The 27,848-nt window shown below is 40.9% G+C and overlaps 1 protein-coding gene across 1 annotated transcript in view; it reads right to left on the reverse strand.

Annotated features, from left to right (window-relative positions):
- PATJ (PATJ crumbs cell polarity complex component) overlaps positions 1-27,848 on the reverse strand; it is a 304,927-nt gene that overhangs the window by 70,699 nt on the left and 206,380 nt on the right. Inside the window, exons 30-33 of the mRNA XM_081087464.1 lie at positions 21,805-21,877; positions 14,475-14,570; positions 8,146-8,196; positions 1,642-1,759 (exon numbers count right to left, since the gene is read on the reverse strand). Coding sequence (XP_080943590.1) covers positions 1,642-1,759; positions 8,146-8,196; positions 14,475-14,570; positions 21,805-21,877 — 338 coding nt within the window. The remainder of the gene's footprint in view (positions 1-1,641; positions 1,760-8,145; positions 8,197-14,474; positions 14,571-21,804; positions 21,878-27,848) is intronic.

Raw genomic sequence — 27,848 nt, forward strand, 5'->3', positions numbered from 1 at the left:
CACAGTCAGAGATGCTGGCGATGGCCCTTCCTTCCCTCCGCCACTTTTGCCTCACCCCAGCCAGTCCGGACTCAGTTTCGCTATTTATTTCTCTCATAGGATCCAGCCCAGAGCCTCATGCATACCAAGTCCCCAATAAAGGCTGGATAAGTAGGTGACTGACTGAATACATTTCCACAGATTAAACTGTAGGATGATTAATTTCTGTTATTGAGGCATACATATGTGATATATATGATCAAAACCCAGTTGGTCTCCATTGCAGTCGGCAAACTTTTCCAGTAAAAGGCCAGGCAGTAAATACGTTGGGCTTTATAGGGCAAATGGTCTCTGTTGCAACCACTCAACTTTATCCTTAGAGTGTGAAAACAGCCCGAGACAAGATATAAACAAATGAGTGTTCAATAAAATTTTATTTATGGGCACTGAAATGTGAATTTCACATCATTGTCATTAAACATTCCTTTGATTTTTTTTCAACTCTTAAAAAATATAAAAAACATGTGTAGCTTGCAGACCATATGGAAACAGAGGGCAAGCCAAATTTGACCCAGGGGTCATTTGCTGACCACATTCTTCAGGTATTTCAGTAAAAATCCAGCTCTTCAGAATAGTACCTGCATGTTAAATTTTTTATGAGCTAATATTTATGAAAAATATGTAAAGGATAAATACCATAAGGTGTTAGTCGTGCTAAAAATTCATGCAGATTTATGCTTTGCCATTGGTGAGCATGGTGGTGTAAATAGTCCTCCTTTTCCCCCCCTTTAACTGACTTATATTGCATAAAAGCAACATGGAAATACTCATTATTCATTCTGAAGTTCTATTTTCAACCGCCAGTCATCATAATTCAAGCCAGGAATTCAAAGAGAGAGAGTGAATAACAATTTCTCTAAGCACTGAAAATTATCCGTCTTCAAATAGCTTACAACAACATATGCAAGGCTAACAATTTGGCTCAAATGATTTTTAAGAGACATTACTCATGAAGTAAACACAATCTTTTGGAGAGATTAGAGAGTAATTTGTAAGCTTCAGATTCAAACAGCATTTATTGAGGGCCTTTCTCCTGCTAGTACTTTTATATTCAATATGCAATAGGCAATCCCAATGGTAGAGATGAGGAAAATGGTATAGGAAGTAAAGTGACTTGGCCAAGCTCAAAGCTAAGGAAGTGGAGGAGGGGTGCAAAGCCCAGCTTTCTGACTCCTTGTCTAGTGCTCTTTTCAGGACCTCACCATCCCTTCCTTTTTTTGGTCTTTTTTTGTTTTGTTTGTTAATCCTCATCTGAGGATATTTTTTTCATTGATTTTTAGAGAGAGTGGAGGGAGAGGGAGGGAGAGAGGGAGAGGGAGAGGGAGAGGGAGAGAGAGAGAGAGAGAGAGAGAGAGAGAGAGAGAGAGAGAGAGAGAGAGAAACATTGATGTGAAAGAGACACATCAATTATTTAGTTGCCTCCCACACTTGTCCCAACCACTGGGGGATCAAGCCTACCACCTAAATATGTACCCTTGATCGGAATCAAACCTGAGACCTTTCAATGGCCAGTACTCTAACCACTGAGCACAACTGGCTAGGACAATCCCTTCCTTTTTAAAAGTATGAGTCAATTCCATTCTGCTCAGAGAGAGAACTTACCACAGCCCGTGGAGACTGCCTCTGTTGAATGGTATGATGGACCTGGTGCTAAAGGTATCTCTTGTGAACTGAAGGAGACTTTTGTCGAATATTTTTGCTGTTTCATCTGGCTGACAGCCTACAAAAGGAAGAAAAATTTGACTAATGTCAAAGAGGAGAGACTTTAAAATTGGTGTATTGTTACCAAAACAATAGTGCATTCCAGTAATGTCTTTTGAGAATGTAGGGTAGGGGAAGGGGCAAGAGGAAGTTAGGATGATTTCTATCCCATTCCCCATGCTTCCCTACTGAACTTCATGTCTAAAATGCTTTGGTGAGGAATGGATCAAGGAAGGGGAGAAGGATTAAAGTGGAAGATACTCTATCATTGTGGTCTGTACATGAAGCTGGGGCTGGGAAGCAAAACCAAAATTTTAATAATTTCTCCTTATTCTGATGAAATCTATGTGAAGTCCCTAAATCCGTGCTGTGCCCAATGAAAAAGAATCTATACTGCAGATGTTCTGAGCATATAGCACCACCCGTCTCTCCTGGACACATTCACAAAAGTCAGTGGTGCACCAGGTAGGTTAACTGAGCAACATGGGAGGAGGAAGGGACAACAAACATCTACTGAAGGCCTACTAAGTGCCAGGTACACCAAATACATTTAAGTCACCTCGAAGAACTGTACTTTATTTGCCTTTGGTCCCCAGTGCTTGAAATAGTAGGGCCTCCATACATGTTTGATGAATGAATGAAAAGTAAGCGGATAAATGCATATAGAAGAGCAACATTGAAGACATGGAAACTCAGAGTAGAAAATGAGTGAGTAATTCAATGAAGGTACAGTAATTCAGTGAAGGTACACGTGAGCTTTAGAAAATTAACTTGTGATTCTAGATTATTATTGATGATACTACCAATGAATATTAGTATCGGAAAACTAAGAAAAACCAAAAGGACTCCATGCTCGCTTAACAGGCAGTTAAGAAATATAGGTAGTGACCTGACCTGCCTTCTGGATCTGTAGTTAGCCAGGGAACCCATCCCCAGCTGGAAGATTCTGGTGGAGGCAGTGAAGCACCAGGCTGTCCCTGGATTCTAGAAATAGGATCAAGGTAACTGCTCCAGAATGATAACACCTCAAGATTTGTCAGTGGAAGGCAGTGCCTCACTACAAGGCCCTGTGCAGTGTGCAACAATACCACCCACTGCACATCTGTATTGTGGTTTCCAGTTTTCAAAAAACACTTTTACATCCATGAATTCATTTAATCAGGAGAACAACCTTGAGAGTTACATGATATTATTCTCTTTTCCAGAGAAAGGAAACAAGACACAAATGTCAAGTGACATATTAAAATCACACAGCTAATTAGAGGAAGAGGTAGGACTTAAAGTCGGTAGTGAAGAATGTTACAAGTGTATCAAACAGCTGCTAGGCAAAAACTGAACAGATGTTCATATTTCTCCTGTAGTTTTCCTATCACCATCATTTAATAATAGCCATATACTTATAAAAAGACTTATTCGATTGCATATTTTCTTTTTTTTAATATTTTTTATTGATTAAGATATTACATATGTGTACCCTCTACCCCCCCTCTCCCCGCTCACCCCCTCACCCCCCCGTTGTCCGTGTCCATTGGTTAGGCCTATATGCTTGCATATAAGTCCTTTGGTTGATCTTTCCCCCTTGCCCCCACCCTCCCCTACCTTCCCTCCAAGGCCCGACAGTCCAATCAATGCCTCTCCGTCTCTGGATCAGTCCTTGTTCATCAGTTTATGTTGTTCATTATATTCCACAAATAAGTGAGATCTTGTGGTATTTATCCGCTCTCTAGTTCCATCCATGCTGTGGCAAATGGTAAGAGTTCCTTTTTCTTCTTCCTCTTCTTAAAGAATACCTTTCAGCATTTCATATAATGCTGGTTTGGTGGTGATGAACTCCTTTAGCTTTTTCTTATCCGTGAAGCTCTTTATCTGACCTTCCATTCTGAATGATAGCTTTGCTGGATAAAGTAATCTTGGTTGCAGGTTCTTGCTATTCATCTCTTTGAATATTTCTTGCCACTCTCTTCTGGCCTGCATGGTTTCTGTTGAGAAATCAGCTGACAGTCGGATGGGTACTCCCTTGTAGGTAACTGACTGTCTTTCTCTTGCTGCTTTTAAGATTCTCTCTTTATCTTTTGCTCTTGGCATTTTAATTATGATGTGTCTTGGTGTGGTCCTCTTTGGATTCCTTTTGTTTGGGGTTCTCTGCGCTTCCTGGACTTGTAAGTCCATTTCTTTCACCAGGTGGGGGAAGTTTTCTGTCATTATTTCTTCAAAAAGGTTTTCAATATCTTGCCCTCTCTCTCCTTCTGGTACCCCTATAATTCTGATGTTGGTACGCTTGAAGTTGTCCCAGAGGTTCCTTACACTATCTTCATATTTTTTGAATCTCTTTTCTTTTTTCTTTTTCGGTTGGGTATTTTTTGTTTCTTTGCATTTCAAATCTTTGACTTGATTCTTGGGATCCTCTTGTCTGCTGTTGGAGCTCTGTAAAGTATTCTTTATTTCAGTCAGTGTATGCATAATTTCTAATTGGTCCTTTTTCATGACCTCCATGGTCTCCCCATACTCCTTGAGGGATTCATTAAATTTATCGGCGGTTTCCATAAAATTCTTGACAAACCTTATAAACGTGGCCTTGAACTCTATATCCAGTTGTCTGGCCTCCTCCGTTTCTGCCAATTGTGACCTGTTTCTTTGTCTCCGCATTTTGGCTGCTTCCCTGTGTTGATAGAGTGGCCTGCGCGCCAGGTGTCCTGTAGGGCCCAGTGGCTCAGCCTCCCCAGTTACCTGGGGTGGACACTCTTGGTGCCTCGCTTGTTGTAGGATCACTGGGAGGAATTGACCTCCAGGCCAATTGGCTGTGGGAAGCAGCTGTGTCTGAAGTGGGAGAATGGACCCCCTCTGACCACTGGGTACAGTGGCTCCTGGATCTAAGGAGGTGCTAATTCAGCCCCTGCCTGAGGCCACACAGCAGGAACTATGAAGAGGCTCAGCTGTGAAGCAATGCAAGCCGCTGCGGGGCCTTGGGCCTTCTCTTGGAAGTTCCGGGTCTGGCTGGCCCGGCTGCAGTTAGGTAATTATCAGGTTGCAAAGTTCTGGGGCATTCACATGCAAAAGCCTCTGCCGCAGCCCGGGTGGGGCGGGGTCTCAGGGAGTCAAAAGGGCGGGGAAAGAAGCTATGGCTGATTCTCCGTGCCCGGAGTCGCGCGTCTCAGTGTCCCGGCAATGGCTGCAAGCACCTCCGAGGGAAATCTGCCCCCAAGTTCGCCCGCTGCCGCCTGAGAGAGCAGCCTCTCCCCGTATGAGACCTGGGTCCCCAGAGACTTCCCGGAGCCGGAGTTCAGAGCAGTCGGGAGCTTGTGATTCAAAAAGACAGCCGCGTCCTCAGGTGCCACCCCCTTTCCGCGCGCGCGAGCCGCCCGCGTACCTCTGCACTCAGCCTCCGCAGCTCCTCTGGCTCTCAGCGTGCTTTTCTTTTCTTCTAGTTGTAGAAATTACACTCAGCCAGCCTTCCTGTTGTTTTGGACGATGTTTGCTCCGTCCTTTGGGCTAATTTTCAATTGTTGTGTGGGGCGACTATTTCCTGGTGTTTATCTATGCCGCCATCTTAGTTTCTCCCGATTGCATATTTTCAGTACTTTTAAAAAGAGGGGTTTGGCTGGTATGGCTCAGTAGGTGAGCATCAACCTATGAACCAGGAGATCACGGTTCAATTCCTGGTCAGGGCACATGACCGGGTTGCAGGCTCAATCCCCAGTGTGGAGAGTGCAGGAGACAGCCGATCAATGATTCTCACTCATCAGTGATGTTTCTATCTCTCTCTCCCTCTCCCTTCCTCTCTGAAATCAATAAACACATATTAAAAAAAATAAAGGGAGAGAAGTGGAAGAATGACATACAAGGGGTTTCTACCAGAACACTGAACAATAGAACCAACTAGATGTCTGATTACTCTAAAAACCACCTTTCCTAGCCTCCTTGACTTTAGACGTGTCCACAGAGGACATCCTGGTCAATGCAATGTAAACAGTTATGAACTTCATAATTTTCAGATCGTTCTCTTAAGGAGAAGGATCTTACTTTCCCCTTCTCTCTAGTTGGAAAGTGGATGAAATGGTACTACCTGGAGTGGCCACCTTAGACCCATAATTGGACGCCATGTTTTGCGGATTCTGATATAGTCAAACAAGAATGGTATAGTAATCATATGAGAGGTGCTTGGATGCATGTCACCATGGAGACACCTTATCACCTGAAATTGATCACATCCCAACTGTTATGTAAAAGAGGAACTTCTTGCTGTGAATGAGACTAATCTTAACTCATATGGTATTTACATCTAACTTCCGATTGGTATCATCTCATGAAAGAACATTGATAACAAAGGTGATTGTAAGGTGCAGAGTTCTGTTATAAAAAAAAAAAATCATGTGAATTTTAAAACAGGAAAGCACAAGAGACAGCAAGCACTACAGCATGACTTTTATAAATAGCAGGGAATATATGTTCCTCACCTTTCTATCCCAGTTCCATGTATCATCCCCTCTCATTGTGCATAATAGGTTTCCAATACATATTGGTAGAAGTGAATTCAATTAAGACCCCCCCTCCAACAGGAAACAGTCCATAGAAACCAAGGAAAACATCCAAACAAGTATATTTAGAAGCAGACCTCTTGTTGGTAGGTGTGGTAATTGATGAACCATATGCTCCCGTGACCCACCTACTGACACAAAACCAAACTACTAAGGATGAAAGGTAAAAAAGATTGGATTTGCTGTTGAATGTTACTATATTCAAATATGAGAGTAGGAATGGACTTAAAAGTCATCCAACCTAACTAAACCAGTACTTCATAATAGGAACTGCTAGGGAGCTTTTAAAATTTATGAATACTGGGATCCCCACGTGATGTGGCGCCTAGGGGTGTGGAGCCCAACCACAGTTTTTTTTTGTTTGTTTTTTTTTTTTAAGTTGAGAGACTTATTTCTTAAAGTTAAACCATGGATTTTTAACCCAGAATAAATGGGTTTCTAAGAAGGAATTCTGGAAACTATAAAACCAACTGTAATTTATCAAAATTATACTTATCGGTGTTTTTCTGGGGAAAGGGTCTACACTTCATTAGGTCTTCATAATAGAGAAAAAATTTATTACTCGAAAGAATATCTGAATTGCTACGTTTGTTGGTGGCCACAGGCAAGTCACCTAATCTCCTTACCCCCAAACTGCCTCATCTGTGAATTGGTGGCGATACTTCCATACTTTGCCCGGTTCTTTTGAAGATTAAAGAGAAAACTACATAAATAAGTCTAACACTGTGCCAGGCACAACTTAGGAATTCAGTTAATAATGGCTATGAATTTCTTTTATGTCCTTTGATAATATATTAATAAACTGCCAGCCAGCTTCTGATGGAAAACCTTCAGGGATGGAACATTCCACTTCCACAGGGATGCTCATTCGGCTTGGCACAGTTAGGCTGTTTGGGAAGTTCTTTGTAATGAGCTGATGGACTCGCTGCAGAGGTTGCCCACTGATCTCTGGGCTGGTTCTCTCCTGCGGCTACAGAAAAGGCTTGTAATCACTTCCCCAAAGGATAATGCCTTAAAAGTGCTCATTTTTCAGCAGGAAGAAGAAAGGCAGACTGTAAAATTTGAGAGATGTTTGATCTGTGCCTTGAGCTAGGTGGCAGTAAAAAGTCTTAACATATAAGTAGTATTTGCAAATACATAAAGTAAAAAAATGTGATTCTATACTTTAAAAAATAATTGCTTACAGGTTTTCAGTTAAAGAATTTGGTTATTTGTAAGCTTTTTTTCCATATACCTATTTGTTTTTACTTAGGTTTTTAGCATATGATTTTGGAGGACTTTTCAAAGGCATTTTCTTTGGCAAGATTTGACATAGCGCATATTTTCTGTAAGCTCTAGTAATCCCAAGTTTCTTAAACATAAAAGTAATTAACATAGCAATAATGTAAATTTTAGTAGCACAAAAGTATAAAAGCACACAGACATGAGAATCAGGACTTAAACAAGAAAATACTCAATAGCAACAAAGGACACAAATTTGACAGAAGTTTATAGTTTTTAAGAGAAGTGAAACTCAAAATACAAGGAATACTAAAGGTTATAAAATGACAAGTTCTCTCATTTCACATTTTTGTTTATGACATCATGTAAGACATGGTGCAAGTGTGTTTTGGGGTATGCCCCACTTTTAAACACCTGCTTGGTGTGTTGGTACCAGGAGATGTACAGAGGATACTTCCACACACCTTGCACAGAATCGGTGACACAGTTGTGGGTTGACGTCTAGGTTGTAAGCCATATTATACTAGTATATAACTTCCTGTCCAGTAAGAAAGGGTGGGATTTCATTGCAATCACCTCCTTTTCTTCTGGAACCTGTTTATAATGCACACCATCCCAGTAGAGCAAAACCTAAGTGAAAGTTACTTACGTTGTCGGTTGAGCACTCCATTGCCTTCTGAGGATCTGCCACCACATCTTCCTGAAAGTGAAAGATACAAGCAATTAGCGGCACTGTAGGGCTCAAGTGTTCTTTCTAATTTCGGGTGTCAAGTACGATTTAACAGGGCTTTGTTCTCCTACAAAAATGACCAACACACCGTGCATAAAAGTTCTATACATCCATCTGGACTAAGTCTTGGAAATAAACACAAGCTTGTCATTTCCAAATGCGTTCACCCTTTCAGATCTATCAGGCAGTACGCCTATCAGACATCCTTGGTGGTTATGTCGACCAATTTTTTTCTTATTCTGTCACACCAGTAACCCATATATTTGTATTTATACTCAATATTAAACCCTTTCAGAGCTCAAATCTTGATATTAGAACCCCACCCCCTAAGATATTTGATTAGAGGCAAAAAAAATTCATTAAAGATACTGAGAGATACAAAGATAAGTTAGTCCTGAACCCCATGGAAGAGTGCAGAGTACAGACTTAGGAGAGAAGCAAACTATCATAACTTACTAGTGGCCCAGTGCACAAAATTTGTGCGGGAGGGGAGGGGGGACCCTGAACCCAGCCTACACCCTCTCCAATTGGACATCCCTCTCGCAATCTGGGACTGCTGGCTTCTAACCGCTCACCTGCCTGCCTGCCTGATCACCCCTAACTGCCCTCCCCTGCCCGTCTGATCTCGCCCCCAAATGCCCTCCTCTGCCAACCTGATCTCGCCCCCAAGTACCTTCCCCTGCCAGCCTGGTTGACCCCAACTGCCCTCCCCTGCTGGCCTGATCTCACCCCTAACTGCCCTCCCCTGCTGGCCTGATTGCCCCTAACTGCCTCTGCCTGCTTCATCACCCCTAACTGCCCTCCCCTGCCAGCCTGATCTAGCTCCAACTGCCCTCCCCTGCTGGCCTGATTGCCCCTCACCCCCTGCCGGCCTGATCTCACCCCCAACTGCCCTCCCCTGCCAGCCTAATCACCCCTAACTGCCTCTGCCTCAGCCCCCACCACCATGGCTTTGTCTGGAAGGAAGTCAGACGTCTGGAAGATGGCCGGTTGACTCAGTCTAATTAGCATATTACCCTTTTATTAGTATAGATGGGAAACCGATGCATAGGTCAAGGGAAATTAATTGAAATAAATGAAGACAATGATAAATTGACAAGGCTGTTTATGTCTGCCTCCCACAATGTCCCATCCATTTTTACAGGCAAGTTTATGGGGGAAATGTTCATCTGATAGTTTACTCTAAGGCATGGAGCCCTGCACTTGGTCTGGACAGGGCAGGGAACAGGAAGAGAGACTGATCTGGATAGGAGAGAGGATGGGTTTATTCTGGCCCTTGGCAAATATCTAAGAGAAACCTAGATGGCAGGCAGGCAAGTGATGTGAAGATGAGAAGCATAACTTCTAGGTGGGAGGATAGGAGTCTGTGACCCTACTTCTAGGTGGGAGGATAGGAGTCTGTGACCCTAGTTCCCCAACTTAAGAGTTCTGCAACTGTGAGCAGGTTTTATCTGACCTTTGAGAGCCTCAGCTTCCTCATTGAAAAAATAGGGGAAAATTGGATGCTAAAAGGATTAAATGGAGCAATACAAGAGAAACATTTAGCATGGCATTTGGCAATTAACAAATATTTAATAAAGATGCTAATGATGATAATAAATGGAATCAACCTATGATAAATCCATGTTCCTAACTCTACTATAGGGTTGCTGCAAACAATTACCCAGACAGGACACTTTCTCCTTTGGGGAATGCTGATAAGATGAGAAAGTCAGAGCTCTGAAAAGCATCTGGTCCAACACACTGTCCCATTGCTTCTACTGATTACACTTGAACCTCTGGGCCAAAGGATGGAGCTGGTACATGATAGCAATGATAATAACAATGACAGTTAAGACTTATTGAGCCCTGACCGTGGCCGCTGAGCTCGAATGCTACGCATTTCAGATGTGGATGTCTACCACAAGCCTGTGTGTTAGGGACTATTATCATCCTTTTTTAAGAGTTGATGTAATTGAGGCACAGAAAGGCTAAGGTATTTGCTGAGCCAGAGCTTAACCCAGACACATCCTGCTCCAGAGCTCCTGCCCTAAACCAAGGGGTAAATCCACATGAGGAATGGAAAGTGCTGCTCACCTCCACCCAAGCACACAAGTGTCTTAGGATCCAGCCTCCACACAGTGATTCCATTTTCGATTTGACATTAGGTCAGAACAAGTCATGCTGTTATTTTGCACCTGTGTAGTAACAGACACAAATGGCACTAGCCACTGCAGGGACCTTAGGTGAGTCACTTTCTTTGTGCTTAAACATAAATTTAGAACTTGCTGATCTCCCAATTACTTCATCAAGAGAGCTCTTGGCACCTTCAAAGCTGAGGTTCTGGGACATGCTGAGGTGTTGGCTTTGCACAAGGGAGACGTAAGTAAGAAGACTGAGGAAGCAGTGGAGAGAGATCATCCCTTCGCGAAACAAACGGATTGGCCCGTTCTGTGTGCATTATGTCATAACCCTCAGCACAGTACGGTGAGCTCCTGAAAGAAAATGCTTTGTGGGCCAGGCAAATTACTCTGATCAAGAGAAGCAGCTTCAGATGGGTGGACATAAAAGGCAACACTGGGAATAGTCTACATAATGACATAATAATGGGAGCATAATCATCACCACCGAAGCTCACTGACTTCTGTCCCAAAGCTGGTAATCAAAACACCCTGTCTATCTGGCCACAGTAATTGGTCCAGGCTGAGCCACACAAGAACATCCTGTGGTTTTTCCAAAGTGGACCCTGGGGAAGCGAGTCAGCCCCTTTCTGGCAGATGGGCTGAGGAGGGGTGGCAGCCACGCTCACACCATGCTGAGGATGCAGGTTTGCAGCAGAACAGACTCCAGCAGACACGCAGAGACTTGTCTGGCAGCACCGGGCCTCTGGTTCCCACCGCCCCTGAGGCTGTCAACCCTGCCCTTGCTGCGGTCAAGTAAAAAGAACCTGTAGCCTACCAGTAACTTTCCTCTTTTGTCTAAAAGGTCAAGTTGTGAGTTTATTTCTTGTAACCAAGAGACTGCTGATGAAAATGAAATGGACCCCAGAAAAGATCCATCAGGAGAAGACACTCGCAGGGACCAGGCCTAAGGGGGCTAAATGTAGATGAATGAAGTGCTCTGAGTATAAGACAGCAAACTAGACAGAGTGCTCAGCCTCAACATATTCAAATTTAACAATTTTAAAAAAACTTGCTTATCAGATGAACAACAAACACAAATGGTCTACTGTTGATTTAGGTCCTTGGACTTCTACTTTGTAGCCTCTGAATACACTAGAAAGAAGACAACAACCTTTGCCTGGGTCAGTCCCAACTTAATTTCTAAGCATTCATCTAACCACCCGGATGAGGTGGAAGTCCATTAGCAAAAGCTCCCACAGCACCGTAACTTCCCCTCCAATAGCATCATCGGCATGAGGATTTATCTAGAGTTTGATTCAAATCCTGCAGTGACCTGCATTACTTGAGTGTCTCCGTGCCTCAGTTTCCTACCTATAAAGTAAGGTTAGAGACAGTCATCTACATATGAATTAATACATTTAGATGGATGCCTTCTGGAGTAAATGCTACGGAAGCATCAGCTGCCTTTATCCCCGGCAGTTCTGAAAGGTCCCTCAAGGTAAGACCTGTGTGTGCTGCTCACTGGGATTTGACCCGCGGCTAGCACAGTGCCCGGGACACAACAGGCCTTCAATACACACTTGCCTAAGTTCTGCTCCCTTTGAAAGATAAAATAATCAACATAGGTTTTAGATGAGAGGATCTTAAAATTATGTCAGCAAATAAGGCTTCCCCAGGGAAGTGAAAACCTTACAGACTCAAAGAACAGTGGCTGGGCACCACTATTTCTAAGAAGCTCTGGATCCAGGGGACAGGGCACTGGAGACGGGTAAGAAAGTCTGAGTTCTGGGCTCTGAGCTGGCATTTTCCTCCTCTGGGCCCTTGGTGCTAATTAATTAGGACAGTAAGGTGGCTTTCTCAATTTAGAAAAATCTGATAAGCAATAGTTTCCTTCTCGGCAAGTTGAATTTCAAGTTGAATAACAAGTCTCCAGAGTGGCTGGGAGTGAAAGTAAGGTAGGGAACATCAAAGGTGTGAATCTATGTTTAAAATATACACCTATTGTTCTGCTGTGTTTCAGTTCATGAGATTACCTTACCTGCTCCCCTTGCTCTCTATGTTATCTTTTAAAAGTATATATATTTGTATTGATTTCAGAGAGGAAGGGAGAGGGAGAGATAGAAACATCAATGATGAGATGCTCAACCACTGAGGACAGGGGCTGGGCTCCATGTTATCTTCATTTACAATGCAGAGGGGAAGATAATGGAAGAAAAAGTCAAAAGCTTTTCTCTCATGACTTTTTGTAAAGGAAGTAGACTTGACTGTACTAGTAAATCTACTATCTTTTTTATGACCAGGAAAACGAAATTTATCATCTAGGCAAATCTCAAGTGATTTTCAGAAATACAAGATATGAAGTACAATGAGCTGTGAAAAATACGGCATATCTGAATGGACTTGAACTCAGCCACTGGCAATTTGCATACTGTCGCAGAGAAGAGGCCAATGCTGACTCAGACACATTCTCTCCTGCTCCTTACGGGAACTTCCTACACTCTTGCTATAAATGCAGTTTTCCTACTGGATCTGAAACAGAAAATAAGTATCACACAGTGATGTCTGCTTGCAAGAATCCCGAAGCTCTTGATGGAGTGCCAATGGGAGGTAATAATGGATTTTGAGTACACAGTTCAGGGCCTTGTTTTAAAAACAAGCAGATATACACCCGAGAATTCCAGCCTGGAAGGCCTAATAAGAATACTATGGCCGAAACCGGTTTGGCTCAGTGGATAGAGCGTCAGCTTGCGGACTGAAAGGTCCCGGGTTCGATTCCGGTCAAGGGCATGTACCTGGGTTGCGGGCATATCCCCAGTAGGAGATGTGCAGGAGGCAGCTGATCGATGTTTCTCTCTCATCGATGTTTCTGACTCTCTATCTCTCTCCCTTCCTCTCTGTAAAAAATCAATAAAATATATTTAAAAAAAAAAAAAAAGAATACTATGATCATCAGAAATGCATTTTAAATTATTTTTCCGAACCTGGAAACCAGCGTTTTAAAAATATTTAGGAATAATTCTTAAGCAGTCAAAATGATAAACTGAACCTGTATCAGACATTACATGGCATATTATTTTTTTGTCAGGTAAATGAGGTAATATTTTAAAGTGCCTACTATAGTGATAGGTCCATAATGATTAGCTATTAAATACTACTGCAAACTGCTTTCCAAACTGGCTGTACCACTTTCCTACCAGCAAGATATGAGAGCTCCAATTTCTCCACATCCTTGATAGCACTTGTTATTATCTGTCTTTTTTATTATAGCCATCCTAGGATGTGCGTTTCTCGAATGGTTAATGAGGTTGAGTCTCTATTCATGTATTTATTGGCCATTTGTATATCTCTGGAGAATGCCTCTCCGAGAGGCAGTAGTGCAGAGTTAATGAAAGTGCAACCCCCCAGCCTGGATCCAAGCATCACTGAATGATTATTTAGGCCATTTATTTAACATTTTGGAACTCAGAGAAAAAGAAGCCCATATTTCTTTTCAGAACTTGAAGCATAACCCTGCAAGTGCTAGGCTGCCAAACACAAAGGTAGGTTATGAGCAAAGGCATGGGAGTCCGACCAAACAGGACCCATCTCCAGGTCTACAACATCCTCTGGCAAGTTAGTTACCATCAACCCTCGGTTTGCTCATATGTAAAAGAAAGTTTTCTTCATCTACATTACGAGGATCAGGAAATGCCTAGTACCCAGAAGTTCAATAACACTAAATAAAATACTGAACATTAGAGCACAGAAAGAGAAGTTCTCCAAAACTGCCTCTCTCCTAATACTCTAGTCGCTGGGTGAATCTGAGTATATTTTCCTATGAATCAATGAAATAAAATCAACTTATCTTTCTATACTTATAGGATTAATTCAGCACAGTCTTATGCTTAAAGATACCCAATATTAAAAAAAAAGATCTTATAAGAGAGATTGCTTCGTTAGTTCCAGACAGCATAGTTCAAGTGTGAAGAAGGTGGGAGAATATGTATGTTAGTCTTTGGAGTGAATGAATCGCTCACTATATGGAATGGCTCAGATGAAGATTCCTAGAGAAGCAAACGTTACCAGTTGGTCCTCTCCGAAGTGGCACAAACATAAATAATACATCGTTAAAGAGAACATTGCATGAAAACCGCCCAGGAGTCTCACCACTTTGGAGCTTTCACTTTCAGGCACTTGTTTACTACCAACTCCGAGACGACTGCCGTCTTCCTCACTACTAACAGGTTCGGGGCTGCTCTGATCCTAGAGGACATTGAAAAGAAAAATGGCACCGATGTCATTCTTTACTCACAGTGACCTGAACTGTACAGATGCTCAATCATAGTTGCTTGATTTATTATCGCAGTGGGTACTGTGTTCTCTCCAAGGCATTCCTATTTTCTTTCTTTCCAGTAGAAGGGCATCCGGGCCAGCCCCCGCCCCCCCCCCCCCCCACCCCTAAGTTCTGTTCCAAGAGGCCTGACTGCCTTAAGGTTAATCCCATTCATTTGCCAATGATTTTGTGAGAATAGGCATATGTTCTAGTTCTAGTCAATGAGACACAAACAGAGGTCTGCTGGAGATTTCTGGAAAAGTCCTTCTTGATCTTAAAAGAACCGAAGTCCCGGTGCATCCCAAATAAACAAGAAAGCAGGAAGCTCAAAATGTCATGGCCAGCCATCCCACAAGCAAGAGGGAACCAGTCTCGGGATGAAGCTGGCATTATGAATGACAACAAAACAGAGATGAAAAGAACTGGTTCCCTGATGGAAAGGACTGGGCCACTAGATCGAGCAAACCTGAAGCCCGGCCTTATCCTCAGCTGTCTTCTAATAAGAGCTAATAAGTTTACTTCTTGTTTTACCCTCTTAGAGTTAGCTATTTGTTCCTCCAGCCTAACTTTCTGAGATGTTTATTTTCTGCACAAGACTAAACTGTTTGAGAAAAAAGACTGTATTTACCTTATTTCTGCAACTCAAGTACCTAAGCACCTTGCCTGGCACATGGAAACATTTGACAAATACTGGTTGAAACAATGGATGAATTGAGTACTTGTTTTCTTGATGATTTTTTCTGCAGACTACTGAAAATACTTATTTAACAAAAATGAGACATCTGGTAATAATAAGACCCATTAAAATTCCAAAACACATTAGGGATCTTCTCAATTGAATTATGACATTAAATGTTATAGTTAATTAACTACAAGTTTCTTTACTTTTTAAGGGCACATAAGGATAATAAATGAAGTATCTGCTTGTGTTTATCTAGATTTTTATTTTAAAATATCACCATTCTGGGATTACTACAAATTCTAAAGGCATTGTTTTTTAGAGAAAATAGTTTTGGTTTGGGGACAGTCTACCTCACTTATAACTTAAGAAATGCAAATTAGAACAGATATAGCATTCTTTCATCTATCAAATGGACAAGAGAACATAAAGAAAACATTCAGTATTGATAATGCAGAAACAGGAATTTTTACACACCATTGAAAGACTATAAATTAGGGCATTCTTTTCATATGTAACAAATATATTGTAGAAGGGAAAATATCTGTAAGCATATAGAACACATTTTTAAAAATTGCTAATTCTGAGGGGTAGGATTAGGGATTAGGAAATGTTGCATTAGTTATTTCTGTACAGTCTGATTATAGAAGAATTAGTATGTTTTATTACATGTCTTTAAAAAAAATAAAGGAGGGTTATGAGAAATGAGCTAAAAGAAAAAGAAAAGAAAAAAAAGAAAAGTCCAAGAAAGAAAGTAGCACAGACATTAGAATTGGTGAGATCTGGATTCAAATTTTAACTTTGCTACTTAGAATTATATGATTTGCTGCATTACTTTCAAATCTGAGTACTTGTTTTTAAGGTACAGATAAAAATACCAAATTAAAAATACTACCCTGTTGGGTTGCCTTGAAGTTTAATGGATAAACATGTAAAAGTTCTATTCGCACAGCACCCAGTATAGTTGATCTTTCTTTCTAGCTTTTATTGAGACAGGTTCTTAATCCATGCCCTGTTGCCTTGAAAGAATGTTACAAACTGCACAGGCCCAGCTGCCAGGCCTAGCTGCCTGTTTTATCTCAACTCCCTAGGCTTCCCCCACTAGAGATAGGAACAGAGAGAATGACGCCCTCCCTAAGGCTGTTTCAGGAGATAGCCCCAACAAAGGGCAGGCTGAGTAAACAAGGCTTCAGTCAACCTTGAGATAAACAGGTTGTAAAAACACCAGGCAGGAATGCCCTATCCCTATCAAGACACAAACAGACCCTTTGGAACTTCTTTGTTCTCTTCTTACCCTCCTGCATGCAACCCCTCCCTAATGTATGATTTTTGCATATAAATAGCTGAAAGACCCCTTGCTGGGCGCCCAACTCCTCTGCTCCTGCATGAGTACGAGTTGAGCCCCAGCGCGCTGGAATAAAGCCTCTTGCAGTTTGCATCAAGTGACGTCTCCTGCGGATGATTGGGGTCGCCGTCAATCTATGGGACAGAGTGAGGGTCCCTCTTGGGGGGTCTCACAGCCTTATATGAGTATATAAGGCATTTAAAAAATAGAAAGCATTTAAAAAATGAAAGGAATCTTTAATTTTATACTTCTCAGTAATATATTTTCTTGGTTTTAGAAAATGAACACTATAATGGGGGAGAAAACAGTCGCTTAATGCTTCAACTTAGAAAATTTAAGAAAACATGGGCAAAGCAGTCTAGGTTGCAAATGGTCTATGAATTTTTTTTTTGAATGCAGTATCTTTTTAAAAAATGTTTCTATTGATTTTAGAGATAGAGCCAGAGAGAGAAAGAGAAACATTAATGGTTGCCTTCTGCACACCCCCCACTGAGGATTAAGCCCACAACCTGGGATTGAACCCATGACCCTCTGGGATACAGGGCGATGCTTAACCAACTGAGCCACACTGGCTGGCGAAGCCTATGTATTCTTTATGATTTGAATAAAAACAAAAGAGAATACCCTTTACATCTTACAAAGCTCTGTCTCAAATGCTACTTACTCAATAAATCCTTTCCTTCTTAGCTGAAAACATCGCTTCTTCCTCTAACTCATCTAATATTTCACCTGAACTTAAGACATGTGACATTGTTTCATTTGTAACTTAATTATGTGTGTACAGAATTGAGATCCCCAATGAGACTGAAAGATTCTGAATTCAAAATCTGTGCCTCATTCATTTCCTTTGTTTGATGTGTTTTAAAATTCATCTTAGGTCTATCGCATTTCAAAGTCTATGTTCTTTTTAACTGTAACACGAGCCCTTCCTAAAGCTTTACCAGTTTAGTTTGAAATGGCTCCATAGAGGGGTTTAAAGTTAAACTATAGATGGAGAGGAGAGTCAGGTAAAAAGGAAGTTCCAACTGAGAGAGGTTTGCAGTAGAGCATTTAGGTTTTTAGGAGAGCTAAAGTTTATAAAAGAGTTTCATGCTTTAATGAGGCACAGAACAAAACAACATGGGTTCTGCTCTGAGAGCAGAATGGCTCATATGTGTTAAGGAGCCTTCAAAATACCCTGCTGACCAGGAGCTTAGAAAACAGGAATCAGTCAGAGATGGGAAGGGGGAAATAGGTCAGCTAGCATGATTTCCAAAACATGATTGGATCACGGTGGTGAGAAGGCCATCTGGCTGATGGATGGCGGCCCATTGACACCTAAGATGATTCAGCTAATCCTCATGGCTGTGTATTCCTTCCTTTCTTGTGATCTTCAAACCACCTGTCCAACACTGCCCGTTTAGCCGAGGCTGCTCAAGGAGAATGACCTTTCCCCAAGAAGGCCTAGGTCATTAGATTCCACGATGCATTATGCTTTATAGACAAATGAAAAGAAAAGGCAAGGCTCGTGATTACACATTTAACATAGCCTTTACCCTCTCTCCCCAAATAAATAAGTAAAACAAAAAGACTGATGAGAAATTCTATTCAATCCCCACTGAGAAGTCTCTTGCAAATATTCAGGGTCATTCTAAAATTCCTCCCTTGGGCTCCTCCAAAAAATCTCCATTTTTTTGGAGGGGCAATGATAAATTTTTATTTTTAATACTAATTCATTTTTTCATGCCAACTATTTGACTATAGTTTTCTCCAACTAGACAATGAAAACCCTGGCAGCAGCAATTTATGTTAAATTTGAGAGTAGGCTATTAATAAAAGTCAAATTAGGTAAAGATGTTATCATAGACTGGGAAAACACCTTTGATCAGATAAATGTTCCATAGTGTGGTTCCCTACCATCTTCTCTCATTTAACACAACAAAAGAGTGTATTAGTACATATAACTGTTTTCCTTTTAAGGTTTTGCTAAGCAAAAGCAAAAGAAAAAAACCTGCAACTATACACCCCTAATATAATTCAAAGTTCTTTTTTTAAAAAATAAAACAAATGTTGGTTTAAATTTTCTCATCTCCATATTTCCTAAATCCAATGCTCTCTTCAAAAAACCACAAAATGACTTATTTGTCTCATTGCCAGCCTAAATTCACAAGTATTTCTTTCTGCAAAGTCATGTTTACTAGATGTGACAGTTTGAATTTCTTTCTTCTACCCCCAATCAGGAGCATTCCTTCTAGGCTGCTCAGAATTCCAGAAAGGCAGTGTACAATTAAGATATAGTGGAAATTATACTAATGACACTTGCTAGGTAACCAGCCTCTCCATTCTTTATCAGGCCTGCTCCATCTCACTTAGTACTCAAAAAAAGCACAACTTTCTGAGAAGAAGGGGAAGTAAAAAGTTTCTGCTTCTATAAAGATATAGAGCCAGGACCGGTTTGGCTCGGTGGATAGAGCATCGGCCTGCGGACTGAGAGGTCCCAGGTTCGATTCTGGTCAAGGGCATGTGCCTGGGTTGTGGGCACATCCCCAGTAGGAGATGTGCAGGAGGCGGCTGATCGATGTTTCTCTCTCATCGATGTTTCTAACTCTCTATCCCTCTCCCTTCCTTTCTGTAAAAAATCAATAAAATATATTAAAAAAAAAAGATATAGAAGCCTGCCTCATCAAAGAACGGAATAAATATCGTACGACCTGAGAATACTTCGTCCTCAGTGCCTCTTAGAGACATCACAGCAGTGGCTTCCTATTTGGGTTTCTCTCTTCAAGACATCTTTGACGTTGCTATTAGGCTCCTTTACCTGAAGTAGAGTCCTGATCAGACCAGTTCATTGTTCAACATGCCTACAACAGTTCCAAGTGCCTATTGCATAAAATTCAAACCTTCTGAGATTTAAGATCAAGCCTCTCTCATTTGACCTCAATTTATTTTTCCAACCCCAATTTCTTTTACTCCCTTTCATGAGCCCTTATACTTTCTCCCATTTTATACCCTGATTTTTTTTTTTAGTTCTGTGTTTTTATTTGTGCTAGTCCCACATTCTTATCCAACCCTACTCATATTCGTATTTTAAAATACAAGCTATTGATCAGAAATAGCTTTTCTCCTATCAGGAAAAGCCATTCATTTTCTGTGAACTCCTCCTACAGCTTTATCTCTGAGGGCATCTTGTTTTAGTAATACACATGTTTTACTATACGACTCTAAGTCAGTGGTTCTCAACCTTGGCTGCACATTAGAATCACCTGGGAATCTTTTTAAAATCCTGATTTCTGGGCCTCACCCTCCAGAAATTCTGTTTCTTTGTTATGGGATGGGGCCACAACATTAGTAACAAAGAAACGGAATTTCCGGAGGATGAGGCCCAGAAATCAGGATTTTAAAAGATTCCCAGGTGATTCTAATGTGCAGCCAAGGTTGAGAACCACTGCTCTAAGTTCTTTGAGGGTAGAGACTATTTGCAATTAATCTTTGTATGCTGTACAAAGTAGATAGTTGGTAAATAGCAGCAGAATGAATTGAATCAATAAGAAGTACTCAACACTGAAATAAAGCATCAAGGATACAGTAGAAAAGCCAAAATATGGTTCCTGCAATTCAATTACCCCATAAATATTTATTAAGCAGGTACTAGGTGCTAGGCACTGAGGACTAAATGATCAAGAAGACGAAAAGCTTCATCCTTCAAAAGCATACAGTTTAGAGTGATGCTTACAATCCTACTTTTTAAAAAAAGGTTTAAAAATTGATTTTTAGAGAAAGGGAGAGGGAGAGGAAGAAACATCGATGTGAGGGTCAAATATCGGTCAGCTGCCTTCTGCATACTCCCTACTGGGGATCAGGGCCACAACCTGGGCACGTGCCCTGACTGGGAATCGAACCAGCAACCTTGCCATGTATGGGATGACACCCAACCAGCTGAGCCACACCAACCAGGGCCAATCCTACATTCTCTTTTCTTTTTTAAATTTGATTTTAATGTTGACAGTATTAAAACATTAAGATAATGAGGGAATTACAAGGAACAGAATCCTTGATAAACCCATCTAGAAATGGGTCTTCTTTTTCTATAAGGCCCAGGTGACATCGCACAAAGAACAAAGGATAATTTTTACCTTTTCAAGGAATCATGAGTATTATTTAACTGTGAAGGGAGTAAAGATTACTGAAGGGAATTGTGTGGGATGAAGCTGGTCAGAAGAACAGCCTCTCTCATTTGAGGACTTACACCTTCTCTATTAATTACTAGTATTTTATTCACTTTGAGTCATAGAACATGTGGAAAGGGCTTCCAAAAAGGTAATTCTTTAAGGAATTAGTGGTTGAGAATTAATAAGGAGAAAGCGGGAAGGCATCCAGGTAGAAGAAACAATAGAAACAAAGACAAAGGGGTGGAGAGGCCAAGATGTGTGGGGGAAATCAACTTTATTTTTGTTGTAGAGGCAAAGGAGAAAGTATGGCGAGATACTAAACGGTAAATATTAACTTCCTTGGGGAGGTGGGGAAAGAAAAAAACAACCTTTTCTTCTAATAAATCTGCATTTGATTAGTTATAATAATTATGTATTTCTTTTTGAAATTAAAAAATAATTCAATAACTAAAAAACATAAAGAGAATGTAATATTCCCTCAGCTGGGAAGACACACTGGTTATCATCTCTCTCTCTCTCTCTCTCTTTCTCTTTCTCTCTCTCTCTCAACAGATCATTATGATAGCAATCTTGTTGTGTTATCACTTTCCCTATCAGTAGATGAAAGTAATTATTTAAAGACACCTACAATCATAGGTTTAAAGTGTTTTGAAACCATAAAGAAAGGGGTGTTACTATTCAGTTATTAAAAAAGAGAGTTTTCTAAGAAATGACACATTCTATGTCTAGAAAAAAACTTTAAGAAACTTTGAGGAAGGTAATAATCATATGGTTAACTTCTAAAGTGTTTGTTTAACATTGTTTTAGATTACTTTATAATCGTACTAGTACTTCAAATACTTTCTATTTGACTTAGGTATATTCCCTAGATAATAAATTTCATGAATTTGGAATACAAGATACTGAAAGTCAAAAAAGCTAGATTTGGAAAAAAAGAATTATGACAAACCCATCTAATATATTCACTATAAGCTAATTAGGAGCCATCTTACCTCAATAAAAGATGGGGAACTTGATGGTAACGGAACGGGAGCAACGGCCATCTGATTGACCGCATCTTCATTTCTGCGGATGTTAACATAGGCATAATCAGTACGCAGTGCATGCCAAGTGCTTGGCTCAAGTTATCATCATTCCCTCAGTTCTCAGTTTGAAAATGTATGAACAGCACTACAGAATTAAAAATATACACATAACATACAAAACTATTGGACACAAAAAGAAATATATTACTCAAGGGATGCTAAGATACAATTATTACTGACAAAGAATGATGATGCTAGAAGCTGGCCAAATCCTGCTTAGTAAGGCAGGTGCTGCAGAGGCTCACTTTTGGAAAGCCACCAACCTTTTCAGCACTGAGGAGTATAAATTTTTCAGAAGGGTGTGTGTAACCTCTAGGCCCCACTAATGGTTAGAGCATTTTGTTCTTTGAACTGGAAAGGTTCCCAGTCTCCTCACTTGGCTTCTTACTTTGTTCTGCAAAGTGAAGGATGATGGGATATATAGGACAGTCCCCACATGGGTGGACTCTGTGAGAGGAGTGATGGATGGGGAGAGCAGAGATCCAGACATGCAAGGCTCTGTGGGTTAGGGTAATCCTACTCCTCATCATCTTCATAGGAGCAGAGGAGGTGGGAGCTGAAACTTCATCACCGGGGTGACAGGCACAGTACAACTCCTACAATACCAGGTCTGATTATTTGGGCTTATTTCCACTATGTTACTAACAAATGGTAGGCGGTGGTTCTGTGGGAGATTTACCCTTCAGTCTTCATGATGCACGACCGATATACCATTATCTCAAGATTTATGTTAAGTCCAACTTTAAGGTTTCACAACATAAACTAATGAAGCACAAAAAAATGCTTCTTACTGCTGTGTAAGGATTTAAGACTGTTCACAGATCTCTCAAGATGACCAGTGTAGATAGGATAGCCACTACCTGACTTAGGAGGGCACTCACAATCCCACCCCATATTCTCACTTCTCACCAACTAGAAAAAGATCAATTGGCCCTCACTGTTTCTGTTTTGGGGCTTTAATCACATGCCTGCTTTTACCTGAAATGCCTCTATTAAATTTATACTCCACCCATCCTTCTCCTCCAGTGCGAGGTCAATAACCTCAACTAGGCAAATTATTTCCTTAAGTTCAAACACTGTCTATATACCGAGGTCTTCTAAATTCACAGTTAGCCCAGATGTTTTTCTGGGCTTATGATCTGCATACCCTACTCTACATCTTACAAGCATCTTAAATAAAACAGAGCTCTTTATCCCATTCAGTCCCCAGAGGGTTCCACAGTCAATTTCCTTTCCACCTGTGTAAATGTCAACAGTATCTGCCCAGTTTTCCAGCCAAGAACCTGAGAGTCATTCTTGAAACCTCTCACACCTCAATTATATATCCAATCCATGCTATACGAGTGCAACCCAGTCCCTGTTAATAAAACCACATAGAAATAGGACATTTTACCCTTTGAAGTAGCTGTGTCCCAACCGGTTGCCATGGATTTTTGGGGGGAAATGGCTGTAGACATTTCCAAGTGATTCTTGAATTGTCTAACCATGGACACCAGCAGTTGCCTCCCTTCTACCATGTAGAAAACGTTGACTTAATTTTCTTCCAGAGAAAGGGGGATACCTGCCTGTTTTTCAAAGTGATTATTTACTGCTGTTATTATTGGATTAGAATGTATTAAATAAAAAACCCTGACTTGTGAAAAAAAAGAAATCTTGTTGATTCTACCTTCAAAACGTATCTTGAATCTTTGCACTTCTTTCCATCCTATGCTAGTATAAGCCATCATCACTTCTCACTGGTATTAATGTAAGAGCATCCTATGGGGTCTCCCTACTTATACTCTTCATCCTCTCTCCAAGCTATTCTGCACCCAGCAAAGTTATGGTTTGAAAACAAAAATCTGATATTTCTATGCCCTGTTTAAAATCTTTCTGTGACTTCTTATTGCACTTAGGATCCTAAGCCCAGAATTGTGGAGGCCATGAGGCCTTGGGCAGTCTGAGCCCAGTTTCCATCTCTGGCCTCCTGTTGTCTCCTTGCTCACTTTGCTCCACTCCAGCTATGCTGGCTTTCCCTCCATTTCTCAGCTGAGCCAAGCTCCTCCCACCACAGGGCCTTCACTCATTCTCATCTCTTCTGCTCTGCATGCATGCCTCTTGCCCAGACCCTTTGTCTGATTTATTCCTATTTCTCCTTCACAGCTCACCATAAATGTCATTTCCTGGAACAAGCCTTCTAGGATCTCCATTATATGTTTATAGCCCCCTAAACAATGATCATAGGACTGTTTCTTTCATAATTTACGTAACCGATTTGTATGAATGTTTGCTTCAAATCTGCGACCGGCCCGCCCCGCCCGGAGAGGGTAAGCACTCCAAAGACAAGATTCATGTCCTTCCTAATCTGTACTAATATTACATCATCTAGGGCAAATGCAGTGCCTGGCAAATAGTTTGTATTTAACATAGCTTTTTTTTTTTTTAAAAAAATGTAACAATCAATCACTTCAATAAGGAGACAGAGGTAGGAGTTTCAATTTTAGCACTGCCACTAACTAGCTATAGGATGTTTGGGGGGAAACTTCTAAGCAAATCAGTTTCCTGATCTCTTCAGTAGATTGAACTGTATGAATCCTGAACTGATATAAATTCTGGGGAACGAGGCAGACTATAAATAAAGAGATGAAGTCTAGGTGCCATTTCCTGCTCTCACCTTCTCAGATTCTTGGACTATCTAGCACACCAGCCAAATCAAAGCAAAAGGGGGGGGGGGGGACACACTATAAATCAATACAGAGTGCGAAGAATATACTGTATCTCTCTTTTTCTGGCAGCATTACAGATGCCTTCAGCATGCATTACTATGTTGAAAGATGGCTTTTTTTTTTTTTTTTTTTTTTTTTTCAGGGAGTTCTATACATTTCTCAGCAGTGTGCTCATACCCAGACGTAGTCAGTCACCCCTGGGTACGGATAGCATTTTCCCCAGTGGTAACTGCCTTTCCTATCCAGTTTCCCCCATTGACGAACACAAGAAAGCTTAGCTCTAGCTTAGAGTCTAAAGCTGACAGGACATGTCTACTCAGAACCAGAGCCCCAGGGGCAGAGTATATTTGGCAGTAATTAAGCAGATGGCTCTCTCTCTTTCAAAGGTTAACAGCATTAAAAATACGACTGCACATACATTCTTTTATTTTTTATTATTTTTGAAATTGATTTCTGAGAAGGGAGAGGGAGAGAGACAGAAACATTAATGATGAGAGAGAGTCATCGATAGGCCTCCTCCTGCATGCCCCACACTGGGGGTGGAGCCTGCAACCCAGGCAAGTGCCCTGATCAGGAATCAAACCCTGATATAGGTCAATGCTCAACCACTGAGCCACAATGGCCGGGTTGTACATAAATTCTTATTGAGAAATCATGATTAACTAGACCTAGTCAGCTCAAATCAGCCTAATTATCCTTTTGTAATTTAATCGTTTCCTCCAAATTAGTATGACTTGAATAGCCTTTGAAGTCACTATTAATTTTTTTTAAGTCTCACAGAATAGAAAACCTACAATTACTCTCAATGGAGAGAAGAAAGTTGCTATCAGAAGTTACAGTCCATAATTTTTTATAATCCACTTACTAGTGAGTATTCATCCACACACCTCAGGATCAAGCAAGTCAAGACCTGAGATGGCAGCAATTTTATTTTATTTTATTTTTAAAAAAATATATTTTATTGATTTTTTACAGAGAGGAAGGAAGAGGAAGAGAGTTAGAAACATTGATGAGAGACAAACATCGATCTGCTGCCTCCTGCACATCCCCTACTGGGGATGTGCCCGCAACCAAGGTACATGCCCTTGACCGGAATCGAACCTGGGACTCTTCAGTCCATAGGCCGACGCTCTATCCGCTGAGCCAAACTGGTTAGGGCGGCAGCAATTTTAAAGAGAAAGAAGTAGGAGGAGGGGGACCAAAAGAGAGAAGCCATTTACACTTTAAACAAGCAGTTAACCCAGCCCTGCCCTGTGTAGTGGTTAATTTGGTGGAGCACTGTCCCATTCACCAAGAGGTCGCAAGTTCTATTCCGGGTCAGGGCACATGCCTGGGTTGCAGGCTTGAACCCCAGTAGGTGTCCTGTAGGAGACAGCCACTGGATGTTTGTTTCTCTCTCTCTCGCTCTCCCTTTCTTTTCCTCTCTTTCTAAAATTATAAAAACGTATTTAAAAACACACATAATCAGTTAACCTGAATGAATTCTGGGGACCCCCTGACACCTCATATTCTATGTTCTCATAAGGAATGAAATCTGTTTGCTTTATAATTAACTTTTCTTTGCAACATAATCAACAAGTTTCGTAGGCCTCAGTGCCCCATATAGGACACAATCGGGAATTGTACTTGTTTGTTGGTGTTTTTATTATTGTCTTTGATAGCTGCTGGGAGAGAGATAATGGAGTTCCATCAGGGATAACAGTGAGAACAATTTTCCAGGGTAAGGAACTCTGTAAGTGTACGTCCTTATCATTGCACTTACTGTGCTCTATGGACATTGTGCTGTTCTTCCTCCCTGGCTAAACAAAGAGACGGGATCTGATTTCTCTGTGTCCCCAGCTTGTAACTAACAGTAGGTGCCTGTAAAGGTCTGTTGAATGGAAGTGGTATAACAAGGCGGGGAAAAGATAAAAGGCAGAGCTCCTAAAACTATCCCCTGTGCTTTCCAAGCTGCTGCAATGACTCAATGACAGTGTGTTGCCTGCAGTCACCCAGTTGTCAGTATGAACCACATTAATGGACATTTCTTTGGGGTGTTTGCCCAGCTCACAGTGATTTTCTGGATGGGCTACAGTTGCAATGTCTACACTGTGTAACACTGACACCCTGTCTCACCCTCAGTGGATGTAGGGGGCAGACTACCTGCCTCAGTTTGTGCCAATAGATTGTTTCTCCCAGGAACTCAAAATTTAGAACCCGACACACAGAGATCAGGAGGGTAGTATCTGTATAACACCAATGGAAATGATTATATATAGTATAAGGCAACTATGCGCTATTCTGAAAAGATATCTACACTTAAGACAACCTAGGCAAAAATACAGTTCTATCTATTTAAGTTCTATCAGTAAGATGTAATGTAAGCAAGATACCAAACAACTTTTAAAAATCTTGGTTTCTTAATCTATAAAATTGGAATTAATACCTTCTACTAGAATTGTTGTAAGATAATGTAAATGTCAGAGAACTAAGGCACAATAGTTAACATTTAATATGTCATGGTTCTAAGATGTTCAGTCTCAGATGCTGAAATTTCCAGGTGCTAAGTACTCAGTTACTCTTAATACATTCAGCCATCACCCCTTATATCCAGACATCTCCAAGTCTAATGATTACATTCTAAAGACTTCATCCTTTCATGTCTTTTCTTCTATGGTCCCCATCCTAACTCATGTACTTTTAACATTGCCTGGACTATGACAACAATGTTCCTACTTACCTGTCTCCTTTTTCTGCTTTCTCCTGGTCTCATTACATCTAAATCATTCCCTCTTAACTGTGAAGCACTTGATTGCACTCCTAGCAACCAAGCCTTAAAATACAATCTCAGTAACACTCACATCATAGAGTTCTCTCTATTGGTGCTTGTTTTGCCTGATGTATACTTATTTATTTGCATGTCTTGGAAGTTTTTGGAAATCTTAACTCTATGGCTTTATAAAGCATCTGACAAACAGTAGGTACTCAATAAATGTTTGAATTAAATTCATTCATGTAGACGGTGTGGCTCAGTTGGTTGGAGTATTGTCCCATACACCAAAAGGTGGTGGGTCAGCATGGATACCAGAGGCAACCAATCGATGTGACTCTTTCACATCGATCAATGTTTCTCTCTCTCTCTCTCCTCTCCCCTTCCTCTCTCTCAAAAATAAATTAAATAAATAACTTGCAGTGTCTGACAAAAGAGCAAAACACAAAACACTTCAACTACACCTTGCTCTTTCACTGAAAGACTTATAAATTATT

Source organism: Myotis nattereri, assembly GCF_964212035.1.
Source record: "Myotis nattereri genome assembly, chromosome: 3".
NCBI lineage: Eukaryota > Metazoa > Chordata > Mammalia > Chiroptera > Vespertilionidae > Myotis > Myotis nattereri.